Source organism: Anomaloglossus baeobatrachus, chromosome 3 (assembly GCF_048569485.1).
Source record: "Anomaloglossus baeobatrachus isolate aAnoBae1 chromosome 3, aAnoBae1.hap1, whole genome shotgun sequence".
Lineage (NCBI taxonomy): Eukaryota > Metazoa > Chordata > Amphibia > Anura > Aromobatidae > Anomaloglossus > Anomaloglossus baeobatrachus.
The window spans coordinates 23,710,472-23,731,764 of record NC_134355.1 but is presented as its reverse complement, the minus strand read 5'-3'; the positions used below and the strand labels follow the sequence as shown (position 1 = coordinate 23,731,764).

Here is a 21,293-nt window from a genome sequence, read left to right as displayed (position 1 = left end):
CTTCTGGGTTTAGCTGCCAAGAAAATAAAGATAGAGCACACTTTGTGTTTAATTGTTGATCAGGGGAGGTTATCGAGGTTATAGGGACAAGTCAGTTCTCCTCTGTCCATTTGTAATGCACCATTATGCAAAATTAGGAGGCTCAACCAGCTGACAGCGTTACCAGACTCGGAAAATCAACTAAATAGTATATTTCCAGGGAGCATTGAGGAAAGGTTATGGAACTGATGCCTCAGGCTGGTAATGAAAACTGATTGAGTGCGGTGGAGCGCCCAGGAAAATGTGGTATATAACAGTGCCACCGCCACCACCGCCATATCATATGAGAACTGTCAGCAGAGCGGGGACGCCGGCAGATGCACTGTGATATCTACAGTATGTCCCATCATTGGTTGCCAGCATGGGCCGGACTGCTCCTCCCCAGAAAAATGACATTTACACTCTATAAAGAGTCACATCTGCTCATTCACCTATTATGTTCTGTCTGTGCCTGAGGACTCGGATGTTCTGCTGATCTGCATGTGATCACGCCTGCCGCAGCCATGGTCAGAAATCAGGAATCTCCAGAGCCGCACAGTCTGCCAGATGAACTGATATTTTTTGTGAATGGGAAAAAGGTAAAAATAAATTGTATTTTTTTTATTTTAATTAAATTGGATTTTTTTAATGATATTTTCATTACTAATTAAAATAGTAACAATATACAGTTTTAACGTAAAATCACAAAAAGGAATTGTAATACTTTTTGCGATCACGTAAAAAATGATAAGAATTGCTTTACAGATTTCTTTTTAGTTTTCATGCAATTGCTTTTCCCACTTGTAATTTTTTTTTTCTAGGAAATGAATATTCATTCCAACTAGGTAAAAAGATGCAGGGATTTTATATCTGTATATAAGCAACATTGTGTGTGAAATATGACTGAATCAAATTTGAATAAGATGCAAAAAAATAAATAAAAATAACAACAATAATAAAAAAAATAATAAAATAGTAAATTATTTATGTATTATTCATATTCATTTATATTAGTATAAAGAATATATATGTGTATATATAACATATATATACACCGTATATATATTATATATATATATATATATTATATATTTATTTATCATTCTTATAATCCACAACAATGTAACCTGCATATATATATATATATATATATATATATATATATATATATATATATATATATATATATATTTCAATATATTTCTATTATTATATCTATATATAAATTATATATATACCTTCAGGTTACATTACTGTGTATTGATTGGAAGAACACTAAATATGAATATATATATATTTATTTTATATTTATGTTTAGTGTTCTTATAATCCACATCAATGTAACCTGTATATATATATATATATATATATATATATATATATATATATATATATATATATATATTATATATATATATAGGTATATATATACATATATATATACGTATATATATATACTAGAAGGTGGCCCGATTCTACGCATTGGGTATTCTAGAATTTACGTATTGTAACAACAAAGAGCCAGCACCAGTGTGCACTAAGGCATCAAATATTCCAAACTGCATTATAAAAATTTTTTTTTTTGAGATTTTTGGCAAAAAATTGCAATTTCTTGAGCTGCTTCGCCACGTCACGGCAAATCTCATTTGAAGCAGTCCTACACTAAAATATTTTTATAAAATGTGCCATGCGGCCTCACATATAAATAGCAGAACTGCTCTCAGCAGCACTCACCTGGTCTATTGCAGTCCCGTACCCATGACTGAGTCATGGCTGTGGGCGGGACAGGTCCAAGCAAATGCTGCATGAAGTATATATATAGCCTGTGGACAAAGCCTGATGACCCAATGTGAACAGTCACCAAACGCCAAAATCTATACAGATGGAATACATCCCAAATTGGGGTGCATAGCAAGGTGGAGGTCAACCACCGACCAATTCAACAAAGAAACAACAAAGAGCCAGCACCAGTGTGCACTAAGGCATCAAATATTCCAAACTGCATTATAAAAATTTTTTTTGAGATTTTTGGCAAAAAATTGCAATTTCTTGAGCTGCTTCGCCACGTCACGGCAAATCTCATTTGAAGCAGTCCTACACTAAAATATTTTTATAAAATGTGCCATGCGGCCTCACATATAAATAGCAGAACTGCTCTCAGCAGCACTCACCTGGTCTATTGCAGTCCCGTACCCATGACTGAGTCATGGCTGTGGGCGGGACAGGTCCAAGCAAATGCTGCATGAAGTATATATATAGCCTGTGGACAAAGCCTGATGACCCAATGTGAACAGTCACCAAACGCCAAAATCTATACAGATGGAATACATCCCAAATTGGGGTGCATAGCAAGGTGGAGGTCAACCACCGACCAATTCAACAAAGAAACAACAAAGAGCCAGCACCAGTGTGCACTAAGGCATCAAATATTCCAAACTGCATTATAAAAATTTTTTTTGAGATTTTTGGCAAAAAATTGCAATTTCTTGAGCTGCTTCGCCACGTCACGGCAAATCTCATTTGAAGCAGTCCTACACTAAAATATTTTTATAAAATGTGCCATGCGGCCTCACATATAAATAGCAGAACTGCTCTCAGCAGCACTCACCTGGTCTATTGCAGTCCCGTACCCATGACTGAGTCATGGCTGTGGGCGGGACAGGTCCAAGCAAATGCTGCATGAAGTATATATATAGCCTGTGGACAAAGCCTGATGACCCAATGTGAACAGTCACCAAACGCCAAAATCTATACAGATGGAATACATCCCAAATTGGGGTGCATAGCAAGGTGGAGGTCAACCACCGACCAATTCAACAAAGAAACAACAAAGAGCCAGCACCAGTGTGCACTAAGGCATCAAATATTCCAAACTGCATTATAAAAATTTTTTTTTGAGATTTTTGGCAAAAAATTGCAATTTCTTGAGCTGCTTCGCCACGTCACGGCAAATCTCATTTGAAGCAGTCCTACACTAAAATATTTTTATAAAATGTGCCATGCGGCCTCACATATAAATAGCAGAACTGCTCTCAGCAGCACTCACCTGGTCTATTGCAGTCCCGTACCCATGACTGAGTCATGGCTGTGGGCGGGACAGGTCCAAGCAAATGCTGCATGAAGTATATATATAGCCTGTGGACAAAGCCTGATGACCCAATGTGAACAGTCACCAAACGCCAAAATCTATACAGATGGAATACATCCCAAATTGGGGTGCATAGCAAGGTGGAGGTCAACCACCGACCAATTCAACAAAGAAACAACAAAGAGCCAGCACCAGTGTGCACTAAGGCATCAAATATTCCAAACTGCATTATAAAAATTTTTTTTGAGATTTTTGGCAAAAATATTTTTATAATGCAGTTTGGAATATTTGATGCCTTAGTGCACACTGGTGCTGGCTCTTTGTTGTTTCTTTGTTTAATTTACGTATTGTGTAGTTCATGTATGATTTTTGTTTTATATATATATATATATATATATATATATATATATATATATAGAGAGAGATGTTGTTGTGTGTAGTTACCAAGTGTTTGTGTAGGGACTGTACATGTTGTGGGTGTTGTCTGGGTGTGACGGGGGGTGAGAGCGGTGTTGTATGTGTGTTGCGTGTGTTGCGTTGTTTGTGGAGCGCTGTGTGTCTGTAGCGTTGTGTGTGTGTTGCGCGGTTTGTGTGTGTGTGGTGTGTTTTGGTGGGAGGTATGTTTTGTGCAATGTGTGTGTTGTGCGGTATGTGCGTATATTTGTGTGTGCCGCGGTGTTTGTGTGTTGGGTGTTGTGCGTGTGCAGCGTTGTCTGTGTGTGTGGGTGTCTGTGTAGGGCAGTTGTTTGTGGTTCCCAGTGTGTGTGTGTGTGTGTGTGTGGTGTGTTGTGCAGTGCGCGCGCGTGTGTGTGTGTGTGCATCAGCCTCTCTTCTCTCAGCCTACCTCTCCCAGCCTCCCTCCTCCCAGCCTCCCTCAGCATCAGCCTCCCTCTCCCAGCCTCCCCAAGCATCAGCCTCCACCAGCATCAGCCTCTCTCCTTCCAGCCTCCCCCAGCATCAGCCTCCGCCATCATCAGCCTCTCTCCTTCCAGCCTCCTCCAGCATCAGCCTCCCTCTCTCAGCCTTCCCCAGGATCAGCCTCTCTCCTCCCAGCCTCCGTCCTCCCAGCCTTCCCCAGCATCAGCTTTCCCCTCCCAGCCTCCCTCAGCATCAGCCTTCCCCAGCATCAGCCTCTCTCCTCCCAGCCTCAGCCTCTCTCCTTCCAGCCTCCCCCAGCATCAGCCTCTCTCCTTCCAGCCTCCCTCAGCATCAGCCTCCCCTTCCCAGCCTTCCCCAGGATCAGCCTCTCTCCTCCCAGCCTCCTTCCTCCCAGCCTCCCCCTCCCAGCCTCCCTCAGCATCAGCCTTCCGCTCCCAGTCTCCCCCAGCATCAGCCTCCCCAAGCATCAGCCTCCACCAGCATCAGCCTCTCTCCTTCCAGCCTCCCCCAGCATCAGCCTCTCTCCTTCCAGCCTCCCTCAGCATCAGCCTCCCGTTCCCAGCCTTCCCCAGGATCAGCCTCTCTCCTCCCAGCCTCCTTCCTCCCAGCCTCCCCCTCCCAGCCTCCCTCAGCATCAGCCTTCCCCTCCCAGTCTCCCCCAGCATCAGCGTCCCCAAGCATCAGCCTCCACCAGCATTAGCCTCTCTCCTTCCAGCCTCCCCCAGCATCAGCCTCCCCAAGCATCAGCCTCCAGCAGCATCAGCCTCCCTCGTCCCAGCCTCCCCCAGCATCAGCCTCTCTCCTCCCAGCATCAGCCTCTCTCATCCCAGCATCAGCCTCTCTCCTCCCAGCATCAGCCTCTCCTCTCTGTCCCGAGCATCAGCCTCTCTCCTCCCAGCCTTTCCCAGCATCAGCCTCTCTCCTCCAAGCCTCCCCCAGCATCAGCCTCCCCCAGCATCAGCCTCTCTTCTTCCAGCCTCCCTCAGCATCAGCCTCTCTCCTTCCAGCCTCCCCCAGCATCAGCCTCCCTCTCCCAGCCTTCCCCAGGATCAGCCTCTCTCCTCCCAGCCTCCGTCCTCCCAGCCTTCCCCAGCATCAGCTTTCCACTCCCAGCCTCCCTCAGCATCAGCCTTCCCCAGCATCAGCCTCTCTCCTCCCAGCTTCAGCCTCTCTCCTTCCAGCCTCCCCCAGCATCAGCCTCTCTCCTTCCAGCCTCCCTCAGCATCAGCCTCCCCTTCCCAGCCTTCCCCAGGATCAGCCTCTCTCCTCCCAGCCTCCTTCCTCCCAGCCTCCCCCTCCCAGCCTCCTTCAGCATCAGCCTTCCCCTCCCAGTCTCCCCCAGCATCAGCCTCCCCCTCCCAGCCTTCCCCATGATCAGCCTCTCTGCTCCCAGCCTCCTCCAGCACGCCGTGCTCCTCTGCCGACACTCACACACCCGATCGCATCCACTCACACACACCCGATCGCATCCACTCACACACACCCGATCGCATCCACTCACACACACCCGATCGCATCCACTCACACACACCCGATCGTATACACTCACACACACCCGATCGCATACACTCACACACACCCGATCGCATCCACTCACACACACCCGATCGCATCCACTCACACACACCCGATCGCATCCACTCACACACACCCGATCGCATACACTCACACACACAGACACTGACGATATCGCACATACGCGCTCACACTCACAACATCCGGAGATACCACATGCCTCTGGCCATGTGATCCTCCGTCAGGTCCTGGAAGGTCACAACAGCACAGTATCGAGGCCGAGAAGCAAGCGATATCGCCGGATGCTGTGAGTATGTGGATGCGATGTGAGGTGTGTGTGTGAGAGTGAGTGTGATCTGATGTGTGTGTATGTTTGTGTGTGTGCTGTTATGTGTGTGCGTGTGGATCTTCCGCCGCAGCAGGACCTTGATGCGCTTGTAACCATGCGAGCATGGTTACCAACGTATCCACACCACTCCCGTGCGAGCGGGGGCCGGGGGGGAGGGGGGGGGGGGAGTACAGTACTCACCTCCGTGACAGCCGTGTCAGTTCGGGGAATGCGCGGGGGGGGGGAGTACAGTACTCACCTCCGTGACAGCCGTGTCAGTTCGGGGAATGCGCGGGGGGAGGGAGGGGGCGGGGCCAGAGCTAGCCTGCATTGCGTGAGGGGGCGGGGCGTGGCGTGGCCGAATTGCCAATGCCTGCAGGGTGCCAGGGCGAGAGGCCAATCTGTGGGGGGGGCGGAGCCTGGGCGAGCGGCTGGCCAATCCGTGTGGGGGCGCAGCCTGGGCGAGCGGCCAATCGGTGTGGGGGGGCGGGGCCATGGCGAGCCCAGCGGCCAATCAGCTTTGTGTCACCGTAAGGACACAATTTTGGAGCATGACAGACAGACAGATAGACAGACAGACAGACAGACAGACAGAATAAGGCAATTATATATATAGATATACAGTATCTGCAGGATACATTGCTGTGAATTGTAAGACAATAGTATATATATATCTTTTTATTATTATTTCTATATATAAATATTATAAATAAATATATTTATATATGTATATATTTATTTATAATATTTATATATAGAAATAATAATAATATATATTATTTTCTTATACTTCACAGCAATGTAAACTGCAGATATATATATATATATATATATATATATATATGCGCACACACACATTATACCTATATTGTTTTCTTATAGTTCTCATCATGTAACCTACGCATACACAGGCACACACATATACATATCCCCCTTCATCTTTATTTCATTCTTGGTTAATAACACAATATTGCCATCGATCTTTCTAACACCCTGTCACAATTTACAAACAATATTTTCTGAGAATTGAAAAAGGTAGAAAAAAAATAGTTTTTTTATAAGCTGAATTTTAATTGCATTTTGTCGGTAATATAATTTAGCACTAAGTATACATATGATACACGGCGATATCTTCAAAAAAGTCTCAAATGTTTGACTTTCAATCTCTAAATTAAAAAGTGAGTAAAAAAATTCCATGTATAAACACATAATGGACGAGGCATATGCCTTAATGGGGATGTTCACTACTCTGCAATAGTGGCCACCTCTCTGTAAAACTGATAGGGAAGACTTTTTCTAAATACTTTGTTTAGCCAGTTCTGCCTCTGAGTGGCGCTATCGCTCATCCCCATCACGTAACCCCGGGCTCCGTGACCTCTGAGATTCGGTGATGTCACGTTAACTTCCAGTTTACCCGATATCACCGAGGTGGCCCCTGCTAAAAAGCCTTCCCTATCAGTTTTATAGGGACGTGGCCACAATTGCATATTATTAAGGACCCTCTGTTGATGTCCATCGGCTCGGTGAGGCGCTATGCATTAATTCGGTGGAGGCACCTTCCCATTGCATATACTGAGTAAACACATTGCACTATGAAACTATTTTTTAAATTGATGCAATTATTAATTTAATACATAGAGGTTTTTGCAGTTTGTTTTATCAAATTATCAGTTGAAATTCATAAAAAATGTTGCACCATAAATATCCTCATTGTTGTTAGACTGTATATTACCGGCTGTGGAATAGTTGAGAATCTGCATAAAGCCTCATTCTGATTTCCGATTTTTGCGTACAAGTGGTGTCTGTGCTTTTCACGTTTAGTACTTGTGATAGTCTATGGGGCCATTCACATGTCCATAAGGTTTCGCAGGGTCTTGATCAAAAATATCTATATGGGTCTATGGGTTTATGAAAAAAATCGGATGACATGCGAGTGTGGCGCAATTTTCCTGGACTATCAGAAAGCAAAAAGTGGAAACTTTTTTTTATTCTTCACATTGGAGAAAAACTGATAGCACTCGAATCACACTCTGATCAAAGTCTGATCCCGAAAAATTGGTCCATTTTTTCTCATACGTGGAAAATCAGAGTTCTGAATGAGGCCTAGAGGAAAATTGTAAAATCCATAAAAGACATCTCTGTCTTTGGAAAGGGGACATATCCACCCCCATAATGAACATATGGGATTAATTATAACTGATGAAGATAGAAAAAGCTAATACTTCATATGCCCCTCTTCAGCTAGGACCCCCTTGTGTGGACAGGTAATTCAACTGGTTATTTGCTGGGAAACAAGCAAAAAGTCTGCAGACCGTATATAAAAACTGAAGACGTGTCAAATGTAGCAAATCCCGGAGATAACTCTTCAGAGCTTCAAAATAATATTCTAGACTTTTTGGGTCCGGTGGGTAGTGATGAATATTGGAGTTTTTATCGATCTCATAATTATGGGAGACACATTTATTGCACCGTGATCACGAGATAAGAACATGTATATTTTTCATAATTGTGAGTCCTGCCTATGAGCTCCAAATTAATATCAGTCAGATAGATGATACTATCCATGCCATGTTTCATCTCTATAGAAAGGTAAAATCATGCTAAGAAATATGACCATGATATTTCTGCCTAAGACCTCCAGGGGCAAAGCTATCCAGAAAGCTGGGGATCTCATAATGTATCTCAGCACACAAAACGCCAAGGGTGTCCAAACTTTTGCTTTGGCCCATTTTCATTTTTGCAATTTTTAAAATTCAACTTCAACTTGCTTAACTATTCACAATAACAGTAATTTTTACTAGATGTGTACAAACTTTTCAATGCCACTGGAAATAGTTTTCCAAAAATCATGATGGCCCCCAAAATACCCTCTAAATAATATAATGGCAGCTATATAGCTCTATGAATATTATGATGACCCCCACAAAGTACTTATTGAGTTAAAAAGAAAAATACTCCCCTCAATAAATCGCTTCTTCCGTTTCTGCATCGTTTAGTCTGAAACTTTGCACATATAGTGACATTGCGTCCACTGCGCTGAGACATCAGATGCCCAGGGTGAATGATAGAGGAACGTCCCCTGACTCACGGGCCCAATCAGTGGCGTAACTAGAGTTCGATGGGCCCCAGTGCAAATTTTAGACCTGGGCCCCCACATTCCCGCTTGTTGGTCAGATGTTTGTACACATTTAGTGGTCTAAATCATATAAAGACATAGGAGTGGCCCTACCCCTATTATGTAGTAATATCCTCCATCCTGGTAAATATGTCCCCATCCTTGGCCCATCCTGGTATATATGTCCCCAATCCTGGTAAGTATGTTCTCCATCCTGGTATATATGCCCTCCATCCTGGTATGCCCCCCATCTTAGTAAATATGTCCCCCATCCTGGTATATATGTCCCTCATACTGGCATATACTGTCCCCTTCTGGTATTTACTGTCCCCCTCCTGATCTCCTCCTAGTATAAACTGTCCCCTTCCTGGTATATATGTTTCTCTCCTGGGCCCCTCCTGGTATATATTGCCTCCCTCCTTGTATATATATTCCTCTCCTTGGCCCCTATTAGTATATACTGTCCCCCTCCTGGTAAATATATTCCTCTCCTGGGTGCCTCCTGGTATATACTGTCCCTCTCCTGGTATATATGTTCCTCTCCTGGGCCCCTCCTAGTATACACTATCCCCCTCCTGGTATATATGTTCCTCTCCTGGGCACCTCCTGGTATATACTTCCCCCCTCCTGGTATATACTGTCCCCCTTCTGGTATATATGGTCCTCTCATGGGCCCCTCCTGGTATATATTGCCTCCCTTCTTGTGTATATGTTCCTCTCCTGGGCCCCTATTAGTATATGCTCTCCCCCTCCTGGTATATACTGTCCCCCTCCTGGTATATATATTCCTCTCATGGGTGCCTCCTGGTATATACTGTCCCTCTCCTGGTATATAGGTTCCTCGCTTGGGCCTCTCTTAGAATATACATTACATCTCTTGGTATATATGTTACTCTCCTGGGCCTCTCCTGGTATATACTGTCTCTCTCTTGGTATGTACTGTACTCACCCCCTTCCTGGCTCCCACATCGAGCGGCATCCTCTATAGCCGCCCTGTAGTGGCCGGCAGCTTTCATCGGCGTCCATGCTATGGCAACACATGACGTCATTATCATGCACCGCCTCAATCACGGGGATGCCAGTGAAAGCTGCCAGCTTCTGGTTGGCCAGCAGTGTGTAATAGAAGTGTAGGGACCCGACGCGTTTCTGCACTGCGATGCATTTCAGCTGGATGTGTGCTCTCGGATGCACATCCAGCTGAAGCAGGGGCTATGGCTGGCGGGCCCCCTGCGACCGCGATCGTTCCGCCACTGGGTTCAATAGTGGCCACGTAGTCTGCGAAACACCACTGACCTCACAATATATTACCAAATGCGCAGCAACTAAAAAGAGTGAAAATTCCCAAAAATAATGGTGTCATTTGTTTCTATTTCCGAACCCACACTAAACAAAAAAATAAAACATTTTACATTGTAATATATACCCAAAAGACTCCGCATCTCATAAAAAAGAGCCCTCATATGTCTATTAGGCTTTCGAATGCAGAGATGAAAAATTGACTTAAATGGCTGCGTCCTAAAGGAGTTAATAGTTTTGTTTATTTTTGTATTGTAGAATAAGAAGATTTTGTTACTTTATAACTTCATGTAATGTTTGACTTTAAAGTGAATTTTCTAGAGAACTGTTCTTGGAAATGGCTACATTCAGCTCCAGTGACCTATGGCTCTGGTTACAATGTAGCGGTGCACAAATGTATCCTCGGTCCTGCACAGAGAGAACTGAGGAGCTTTAGGTTAAGGTCTTCAGCCTCGGAATGTAAATATTGAATGTTCCAAATTCACTGACAGTAAACGGAGACCTTGAAAAGTGAAAAATTGATACAGAAAGTATATTAGAAAGTTATAGGTTCTACAATATGAAGACATCTTTTCTGGTTGTGGAGGGGAGCAAAGATTCTGCGTGCTGAGATGGTTTAAATTTTGTCTGTACAGAGCCCTTTTCCACCTCATTTAGGGATAGGGGGTGATTGTGGCACTCCTCTGCTACTGGACTAGTAGCTGTTTTGTCCAGTGGATGACATCGAGTATCCGATGCCTCCCATGTAAGGAAGCTGCAAATCTAGAAAAATAAGGATATTAATGTCCGATTAAGTCAATTCACCTTTCGCCTCCAGAAAGATACTTTAAATTGAATTAAAGGGGAGGTCCAGAACCTATGCAGGTCTTCAGTATCAGCTGGAATCCCTACTGATCATCTGTTATCAGGTGTTGCTGTAGCCAGTAACACTGTGTAATGGTTATTGTTGGATACTATGCCTCAGGTCACATTCACTTCAATAGAGACTAAAGGCCGCTTTACACACTGCGATATCGGTCCCGATATCGCCATCGTGCGTACCCGCCCCCATTGCTTGTGCGACACGGGCAAATCTCTGCCTGTGTCGCACAACATCGCCCGGACCCGTCACATGGACTTACCTTCTCTGCGACGTCGCTGTGACCGGCGAACCGCCTCCTTTCTAAGGGGGCGGTTCGTTCAGCGTAACAGCTGCGTCACTGAACCGCCGCCCAATAGCAGCGGAGGGGCGGAGATGAGCGGGACGTAACATCCCGCCCACCTCCTTCCTTACGCATTGTGGCCGGGACGCAGGTAAGGAGAGGTTCCTTGTTCCTGCGGTGTCACACAGAGCGATGTGTGCTGCCGCAGGGACGAGGAACAACTTAGTTACTGCTGCAGTAACGATATTTGAGAATGGACCCCCATGTCACCGATGAGCAATTTTGCACGTTTTTGCGACGATGCAAAATCGCTCATAGGTGTCACACGCAACGGCATCGCTAATGCGGCCGGATGTGCGTGACAAATTCCGTGACCCCAACGAGATCACTTGAGCGATGTCGTAGCGTGTAAAGCCCGCTAAAGCTGCAGTCCCCGGGATCGGCCAATACGTGGTGTACGGAGCTCTGTACACTGCGTCTAATCTGCCACAGTAAACTCTGATCTGATATGATGACTTATCCTGTATAGGATTTAGTCTTGAAAAGTCTGAATTTGTTGATTTTACATAGCTGTCACGAAGGGCATAGCTAGGGGTTTGGTTTGGGGGGTGGTGGGGAGGGCAGGGGTGAAACGTCTGGGTGGAACCCTAACCAGATATCCCTAATTACAACTATGGTGGCGCACCCCGATATTGGATGTAGGAGAACTTCAGCAGTTACTAAAAAAAAATCTCTATGCAAAGATTAACATTGATATTACCGCTAATCATATAGTGATATAATACCAGTCCTGCAGAATATATATGAGGTTACAGTACAGTTATAGATGGAGACTTGCAGCTGACGTTCTTTCTGGTGGAGTCGGTCACTTTTCCTGTCTTTTCCATCTGGCCCAGACCGACATGACGACTTCTCCGGCCACAACTCCTGTACAGAGATTACAGCACAGACACATCTGACCTCACATTTCCAGCACCATCCTTATTGATTTCCAACCCACACAAACGTTTCCTCCTGCTGATACCCCAATACTGAGCCGCTGCTGCCATATGTGCCCCTACTGTGTGCCCGATAGATGGTAAAACAAAGCTCTAGAATATATTAATGACCTGTCCAACTGCCCTAGAAAACAGTGCCCATATTTTACCCTCTAGAAAGTAATAATGCCCTGAGTTCCCCTTAGACAGTCGCAATAACCGTGCCCCATAACAATAATGTCCCGAGTCTCCCCCCCCCCGTACACAGTATGATGCCCCCACACTGTATAGTAGCCCCCACACAGTATATTGACCCCTTAATAGCCTTCAAACTGTACACAGACCCCACATTAGCTCCTACATGGTATCATGACTGACTCAGTAGCCCCCACACTGTATGTATCATAGTCCTCTTAGTGTGGGGGCTACTAAGAGGACTATGATACATACAGTGTGGGGGCTACTATGTCATGGCTCTCTTAGTAGCCCCCACACTGTCATGGCCCTCTTAGTAGCCCCCACACTGTCATGGCCCTTTTAGTAGCCCCCACACTATGTCATGGCTCTCTTAGTAGCCCCCACTCTGACATGGCCCTCTTAGTAGCCCCCACACTGTCATGGCCCCTTTAGTAGCCCCCACACTATGTCATGGCTCTCTTAGTAGCCCCTACATAGTCATGGCCCTCTTAGTAGCCCCCACACTATGTCATGGCTCTCTTATTAGCCCCCACTCTGTCATGGCCCTCTTAGTAGCCCCCACTCTGTCATGGCCCTCTTAGTAGCCCCCACTCTGTCATGACCCTCTTAGTAGCCCCCACACTGTCATGGCCCTCTTAGTAGCCCCCACACTGACATGGCCCTCTTAGTAGCCCCCACACTATGTCATGGCCCTCTTATTAGCCCCCAATCTGTCATGGCCCTCTTAGTAGCCCCCACTCTGTCATGACCCTCTTAGTAGTCCCCACACTGTCATGGCCCTCTTAGTAGCCCCCACACTATGTCATGGCCCTCTTATTAGCCCCCAATCTGTCATGGCCCTCTTAGTAGCCCCCACTCTGTCATGGCCCTCTTAGTAGCCCCCACTCTGTCATGACCCTCTTAGTAGCCCCCACACTGTATGTATCATAGTCCTCTTAGTGTGGGGGCTACTAAGAGGACTATGATACATACAGTGTGGGGGCTACTATGTCATGGCTCTCTTAGTAGCCCCCACACTGTCATGGCCCTCTTAGTAGCCCCCACACTGTCATGGCCCTCTTAGTAGCCCCCACACTGTCATGGCCCTCTTAGTAGCCCCCACACTATGTCATGGCCCTTTTAGTAGCCCCCACACTATGTCATGGCTCTCTTAGTAGCCCCCACACTGTCATGGCCCCTTTAGTAGCCCCCACACTATGTCATGGCTCTCTTAGTAGCCCCCACACTGTCATGGCCCTCTTAGTAGCCCCTACATAGTCATGGCCCTCTTAGTAGCCCCCACACTATGTCATGGCTCTCTTATTAGCCCCCACTCTGTCATGGCCCTCTTAGTAGCCCCCACTCTGTCATGACCCTCTTAGTAGCCCCCACACTGTCATGGCCCTCTTAGTAGCCCCCACACTGACATGGCCCTCTTAGTAGCCCCCACACTATGTCATGGCCCTCTTATTAGCCCCCAATCTGTCATGGCCCTCTTAGTAGCCCCCACTCTGTCATGACCCTCTTAGTAGTCCCCACACTGTCATGGCCCTCTTAGTAGCCCCCACACTATGTCATGGCCCTCTTATTAGCCCCCAATCTGTCATGGCCCTCTTAGTAGCCCCCACTCTGTCATGGCCCTCTTAGTAGCCCCCACTCTGTCATGACCCTCTTAGTAGCCCCCACACTGTCATGGCCCTCTTAGTAGCCCCCACACTGACATGGCCCTCTTAGTAGCCCCCACACTATGTCATGGCCCTCTTAGTAGCCCCCACTCTGTCATGACCGTCTTAGTAGCCCCCACACTGTCATGGCCCTCTTAGTAGCCCCCACACTGACATGGCCCTCTTAGTAGCCCCCACACTATGTCATGGCCCTCTTATTAGCCCCCAATCTGTCATGACCCTGTTAGTAGCCCCACACTGTCATGGCCCTTTTAGTAGCCCCTACACTGTCAGGGCCCTCTTAGTAGCTCTCACACTGTCATGGTCCTCTTAGCAGCCCCCACACTGTCATGGCCCTTTTAGTAGCCCCTACACGGTCATGGCCCTCTTAGTAGCCCCCCCACAGTCATGGCCCCCTTATTTTCCCCCACCCTGTCATGACCCTCTTAGAAGCCCCCACACTGTGTTATGGCCCTTTTAGTAGCCCCTACACTGTCATAGCCCTCTTAGTAGCCCCCACACCCTGATAGCCCACTTAGTGGCCCCCACTATGTACGATGACCTTCCCTTTGTATACCCAACTATTTTATACATTACATTAAATTTACATTATGACCATAACACAATTTTAAAAGAAAATATAAACATCAGCTAGTCACCTTACCCCTGAGGGTCCAGCATTACACAGGTCCCGGGCCGGCGACTGCAGTGACATCATCCTGCCGGGGTTCACGTCCTGTGCGTGTCGCAGTGTGATGATGTAGGGGGTGGGCAGACCCCTTACAAGGAGGTGCAGTTTTCCCCTGAATGCTGATGTTATTTAATAAAAATGTTTTATTGTTATTGCACTGTTTTAGTGGGTTTCCCCTATTGGCTGGGTGGGACGGCTGTCCCCATAGAAACTGTACAGGAAGAAAGGAGGAGCCGGCAGCAGAAAGGGGAGGGAGGAAAAGAGTTGTTAAGGAAAAAGTATTTAGTCAGAGGCAGTCGAGTCCGGGACGGGAGAGAAGAAGCAGAAGGGGCAGAGTGTGGGAGCTGGGTGGACAGGAAAGCGAGAGAAAAGAAGAGAAGGAGTATCCTCAAGTGTGAAGCAGTATTGGTGTGGGTCCAGTCTGTGTTAGCCGGAGTGGGAGCCAGGTGAAGTGGAGTAGCCGGGCACATCCCCACTAGAGGAGACGTCCAGAACAGGTTTTTCCCTAGCAAAAGTGTGAAGTCATCTGATGTGTTTTGCCTCTACGATGGAGAAGTGTACAATAAACTTGCCTGCTGGTTCAATTGATCTACGTCTGCAGATTCTTTGTACGACTGACGGCGGCATCTGCACCACCACACTCTGCCCCACCAAGCCACCTCCCATCCCAATAGTGACGGCGGAGCCGGGGGTTAGCCTGATAGAAACTGGGGCCACGACTACAAGCCCCGAGGCACCCCTGGCACCCCGTTACATGTGGCGTAGTCGGCAGGATCCGGATTATATGCAAGGGGTCCCGAACCAAGAAGATGGAGACCAAGTGGTGCCTAAGGCGTTGGACCGGGCACAAGATGGCGGCAAGATGGTCGCCGTCTTCATGAACATTGAGAGCGCGCGAAGAATTGGCACCAAAAGAAAAGCCTGGGGCTGGCCGGTAAAGAAAAAGAAGTGCGGAGTGCGCCGTTTAAAGAGGGGAGGTGCTGGCCCCAGGATGCTGACGAAGACATGTGAAGTGGGCGGCGTTACAGGAAGAAAGAAGAGCCGCCTTGGCCGGGTTGATGTGATGTGCGAGACTGGGGGTGGAGTATACCCAAGAGCGGGAAAAGAATGCCCGCCTCCACCTTCCCCAGCATCTCCACTGTCCCCGACGCCATTGCAAGAGACGCCAACGCAGAGACTAACACCGAGCAAAATGGAGGCTCCGAGAAAGCAACATACTGCAGTGGGCGCGCTGGTAGCAACCAGCCTGGGCAGAGGACGCCCGAAGCAGACTGTGGACGCAGAAGGACTTGCCCTTGCTTTACCGGCCGTGCCAGAAGGACCGGAGCGGCCCACAAAAGTAACCTGGGTCACTACCTGGGATGCCGCGACCGGTGAGACCTCGACCGAAGTCCGGGCCACATACCAGGCGTGGCTGCATACAGGAAGCAAAGTCTTGGGTACTCCACACCAGTGTCCGGAGCCGTTCCCGCCAGTCGAGGTGGGATCTTCAACCCCCACAGCAGTTCCGGCCCCGGAAGAGCAATATGCCCGGGAGCTAGAAGAGGATGAGTGGGGATTCTTTTGGGAGCCGGTAAAGCCGATGCCCCTGACTCAGCGAAAGTCCCCATCGCCTGAACCCGATCCGGAGCAGGAGAGGTTACTTGCCGAGACCGTGGCCCGCGAGATAATGGCCGGTCCCCTCAGCGAGGAGTTTGAACGGCAGTGTACCGTGGGCACCGTAGTCAAATTTAACCAGAAGGAGGGCTATGGATTCATTGAAGATGAAGAGACCGGAGACCATTTCTTCTACAACCGGGTTAACCTGGACACTGAGGGCTTGCCACAATGCCTTCATACGCTGTACCCGGGAGAAAAGGTGAAGTTCCGGAGAGATGTGGGATGCCGTGGCCTATTTGCCGTAGGAGTGACCCGGATGCCCACGGCGCAAGAGGCTGCACAGTGGCAGCAAGAAATTGAGTGGGAAGAGTGCTGTCAGGGCCAGGTGGACGGGCAGACCCAGGAGGTGGATCCACTGGGCCGAACTCCTAGATGGTGGTAAGGGGTCCGGTAGCTGGAGCACTATAGGCAGCAGAACAGTCAGTGCATATGAGTTTAACGGAGAAGTCCCTGGGACTACGGAGTCACTGTAGGTAGTCCGGGTGACGTAGCTCAGGTTCGGAAGCCGAGAAGATGTCAGGTGGGGTCCGGAACCTTCGGAGCGAGATGACGGGTCACCGCAGGGATCCGAGATGGTACGGACTGTCAGGATGGCAGATGGACAGCGTTCGGGGTTCGGGATTCAGCAGGACCGGATGGCGAGGCAGGCACGGCTCTACAAGAGAGATAGGTGAGTATATCATATAGACACCAGGAGACCTGACTCCTAGCTTGGGAAACACGAAGATCAGGCCCCGCCCCCTTGGACATTAAACCCCTTTATACCCTGTACCTGTTTGCATCATTTCCTGTTAATGGACGCTGGCCCTTTAAGAAAGGGTCAATGACCGCGCGCGCGCCCTAATGCGCATGCGCGCGGCCCGAGTGCCAGAAGCCAGGGCAGGAAGCTGCGAGGAGGAAGCAGCAGGGCTGGGCTGGGGCTGAGAAGCTGACGGGCGCCGGGAGCGGGGACCAGGACGTCGGGGACGGGCTGGCAATGGATGCTGAAGAGCGGGGAGCGGCGGTGACCGGACCAAGGAACCGGGAAGCGAGGCAGGGGAGCCGGGACGCGTGACAGGTGAGCCGGGGGACAGCGCAGGGGACCCGGGGAGCGTGACAGTACCCCCCCCCACGCCCCCCTCCCCGCAACCGGGACAGGAAGGCACGGATCAGCGGAGTACCCACATTCTCCCGGGGCTCCCAGGATCTATCCTCAGGACCATACCCTGCCCAGTCCACCAGGAAGAACTGTCGACCCCGGACGGTTTTCATGGCCACGATATCCCTTACCGCATATATGTCGTCATCGGCAATAGGAGGAGGAGCCGAACTGGCAGCAGCGGAGAAGGGACCAAGGACAACCGGCTTGAGCAGGGAGACGTGGAAGGAATTGGGTATTCTCATCGTGGCCGGGAGCTGTAGCTTGTAGGAGACCTCATTGATCTTGTTGAGGACTTTAAACGGCCCGATGTAGCGAGGACCCAGCTTGTAGGATGGTATCTTCAATCGGACGTACTTGGAAGCAAGCCAGACTAGATCTCCAGGAGAGAAACATGGAGGGTCCAGACGTCTCTTGTCTGCGTGTCTCTTCATCCGTAGGGAAGCACGCCCAAGGGACGCCTTGACAGAGTCCCAAATGGTTGCAAAGTCACGGGCTACAGTATCGGCAGCAGGGACATCCGAAGAAGGGGATACAGGCAATGGGACGGAGGGCTGAAGTCCGTAAACGACATGGAAGGGAGAGCTGGAGGATGACTCACTGATGTGGTGGTTATGGAAGAATTCAGCCCAAGGAAGAAGCGTGGACCAGTCGTCGTGATGGGCGTTGACATAGTGACGTAAGAAGGAGGTCAAGATTTGATTGACCCTCTCCACTTGGCCATTAGACTGAGGATGGTAAGCAGAAGAAAAGTCCAGAGTCACTCCCAGATGTTTGCAGAGCGCCCTCCAGAAGCGGGAGGTGAACTGAGTTCCTCTGTCGGATACGATGTGTGATGGAAAGCCATGCAGGCGGAAAATGTGATGTATATAGGCGTCCGCGAGTTCCTGAGCAGAGGGCAGTCCAGTCATAGGGACGAAATGTGCCATTTTAGAGAAACGATCCACCACGACCCATATGACTGTGTGTCCGGAGGACAATGGCAAGTCCGTAATAAAGTCTATCGCTATGTGTTGCCACGGAACTGAGGGTATCGGCAGAGGCAGAAGACGGCCATATGGCAGGTGTTTGGGCGTCTTGTTCCTGGCACAAGAGGAGCAGGCAGAGACAAAAGCAGCGACGTCCGTGCGAAGAGATGGCCACCAGTAATGGCGTACAATCGTGCTCCATGTTCTCTTTTGACCAGCATGACCGGCTGTTTTCGAGGCATGGCCCCAGTGTAAGACTTTTTGCCTGTTAGTCTCAGAGACATAGGTCTTCCCGGGCGGTATCTGGGCCAGGGTGACAGGGGCCACCGGAATGATTTTGCTAGGACAGATGATGGGTTGGGTAGTCTCCTCCTCCTGCTCCATGGGCATGAAAGACCTGGACAAGGCATCAGCGCGTACATTCTTGTCCGCAGGTTGGAAATGGAGCTGGAAATCAAACCTGGCAAAGAATAAGGACCACCTGGCTTGCCGTGGGTTCAGTCGCTGAGCGGACCGCAGGTATTCCAGGTTCTTGTGGTCCGTGAAAATAATCACGGGGTACACTGCTCCTTCCAGAAGGTAGCGCCATTCCTCCAGAGCCAGTTTGACTGCCAAGAGCTCTCGGTCACCGATGGTGTAGTTGCGTTCAGGCGCAGAGAAGCTCTTGGAGAAGAAACCGCAAGTCACCATCTTCCCGGAGGAGGACTTCTGCATGAGGACTGCTCCGGCTCCCGAGGAGGAGGCATCCACCTCCAAGGTGAACTGGCGGTTTAACTCCGGATGGTGGAGTACAGGAGAGGAGGCAAATGCCCGCTTCAGAGAGCAAAACGCGGCGTCGGCCGCAGGTGACCAGTCCTTTGGATTAGCCTCCTTCTTGGTCAAAGCGGAGAGAGGTGCAGTCAGAGCAGAGAAGTGAGGGATAAACTGGCGGTAGTAGTTGGCAAATCCCAGGAAACGTTGGATTGCCTTCAGTCCAGAAGGAGGAGGCCAGTTGAGAATGGAGGAGACCTTCTTTGGATCCATCTGCAGTCCGGTATCGGAGATGACGTAACCCAGGAAGGGAAGAGAAGACTGCTCAAAGACACACTTCTCGTACTTGGCGTACAGACGATTCTCTCTCAGTCTTTGTAGAACCAGCTGTACGTTCTCTCTGTGGGTCTGGAGGTCCGGAGAGAAGACAAGGATGTCATCCAGATACACTACCACACAGACGTAGAGAAGGTCCCGGAAAACGTCGTTCACCAGTTCTTGGAAGACGGCTGGGGCGTTACACAGGCCGAAGGGCATCACGCAGTATTCATAGTGCCCATCGCGAGTATTGAACGCAGTCTTCCATTCGTCCCCAGAGCGGATGCGTACCAGATTGTAAGCACCCCGAAGATCCAGCTTGGTGAACACACGAGCTCCCCTAAGCCGGTCAAACAATTCGGGGATGAGCGGCAGAGGGTACTTGTTTTTCACGGTGATCTGGTTCAATCCCCGGTAGTCTATACATGGGCGTAGGTCGCCCTCTTTCTTCTTCACGAAGAAGAAGCCTGCTCCAGCAGGAGAGGAGGATCTCCGAATGAATCCCCTTGCCAGGCTCTCTGTGATGTAAGTAGACATGGCCCTTGTTTCGGCTGGAGACAATGGATATATCCGTCCTCGAGGTGGTGTTGTTCCTGGGAGCAGGTCAATGGCACAATCGTAAGGACGATGTGGCGGAAGTACCTCAGACTCCTTTTTATCAAAGACGTCTGCGAAGGACCAATAGGCCGAGGGCAGTCCCGGTAGGTTCTCTGGAACCGGAGGCCGTCGGATGGGTTGTATGGACCTCAGACACTTCTCATGGCACGAAGAGCCCCATCGGGTGATTTCGCCAGTGCCCCAGCTGACTGATGGTTCGTGTGTCCGCAACCAGGGAAGTCCCAGCAGGATCTGATGGGACATGCGTGGAAGGACATAGAGAGCGATGTTCTCGGTGTGCAGGGCACCGATACGCAGTTCGACCGGCCTGGTGACCCAGGAGATGGTGTAAGAGAGGGGTCTCCCATCCACAGAGGCAATCACTAGGGGCTTGTCGAGTGGAGTAACAGGCACCTGGTACTTGTCCACCGTGGCCTGCTGGATGAAATTGCCTGCTGCCCCGGAATCGAGGTATGCTTCAGCCGTGAACCGCGTCTCTCCTGTTGTCACTTGCACAGTCCACGTAACCGGGTCTGAGAGAGTCCCAGCACCTAGGGTGGCCTCTCCTACCAACCCTAGGCTTTGGAGTTTCCCGGCCTCTCTGGACAGGAGCGTAGCAGGTGTGTGCCCTCTCCGCAGTAAAAGCAGAGACCCTTGGCGAGCCGCTCTGCTCGACGTTGTTCAGATTGCCGCACTCGGTCGATCTGCATGGGCTCGTGGACGGGGGCCCCAGCTGTCGATGACAGAAGTACGGAGGGCTTCTGCGGAGGAGAGGAATGCCGTACCGGACGTCTCTCACGGGACACTTCCTTGGCTCGCTCCTGAAAGCGAATGTCTACTCGTGTCGCTAGGGCAATCAGGGCATCCAGGGTGGTCGGTACGTCACGACCCGCCAGCTCATCTTTAATTCGCCCCGAGAGTCCTTCCCAGAAGGCGGCGGTTAGGGCCTCGTTGTTCCAGCCGAGTTCCGAAG

At 49.3% G+C, this 21,293-nt stretch overlaps 1 protein-coding gene across 1 annotated transcript in view; it reads left to right on the top strand.

Moving 5' to 3' along the window:
• The first annotated feature begins 460 nt into the window (after positions 1–460).
• XDH (xanthine dehydrogenase) overlaps positions 461–21,293 on the top strand; it is an 89,645-nt gene continuing 68,812 nt past the window's right edge. The window contains exon 1 of the mRNA XM_075339057.1: positions 461–617. Coding sequence (XP_075195172.1) covers positions 543–617 — 75 coding nt within the window. The 5' untranslated portion in view covers positions 461–542. The remainder of the gene's footprint in view (positions 618–21,293) is intronic.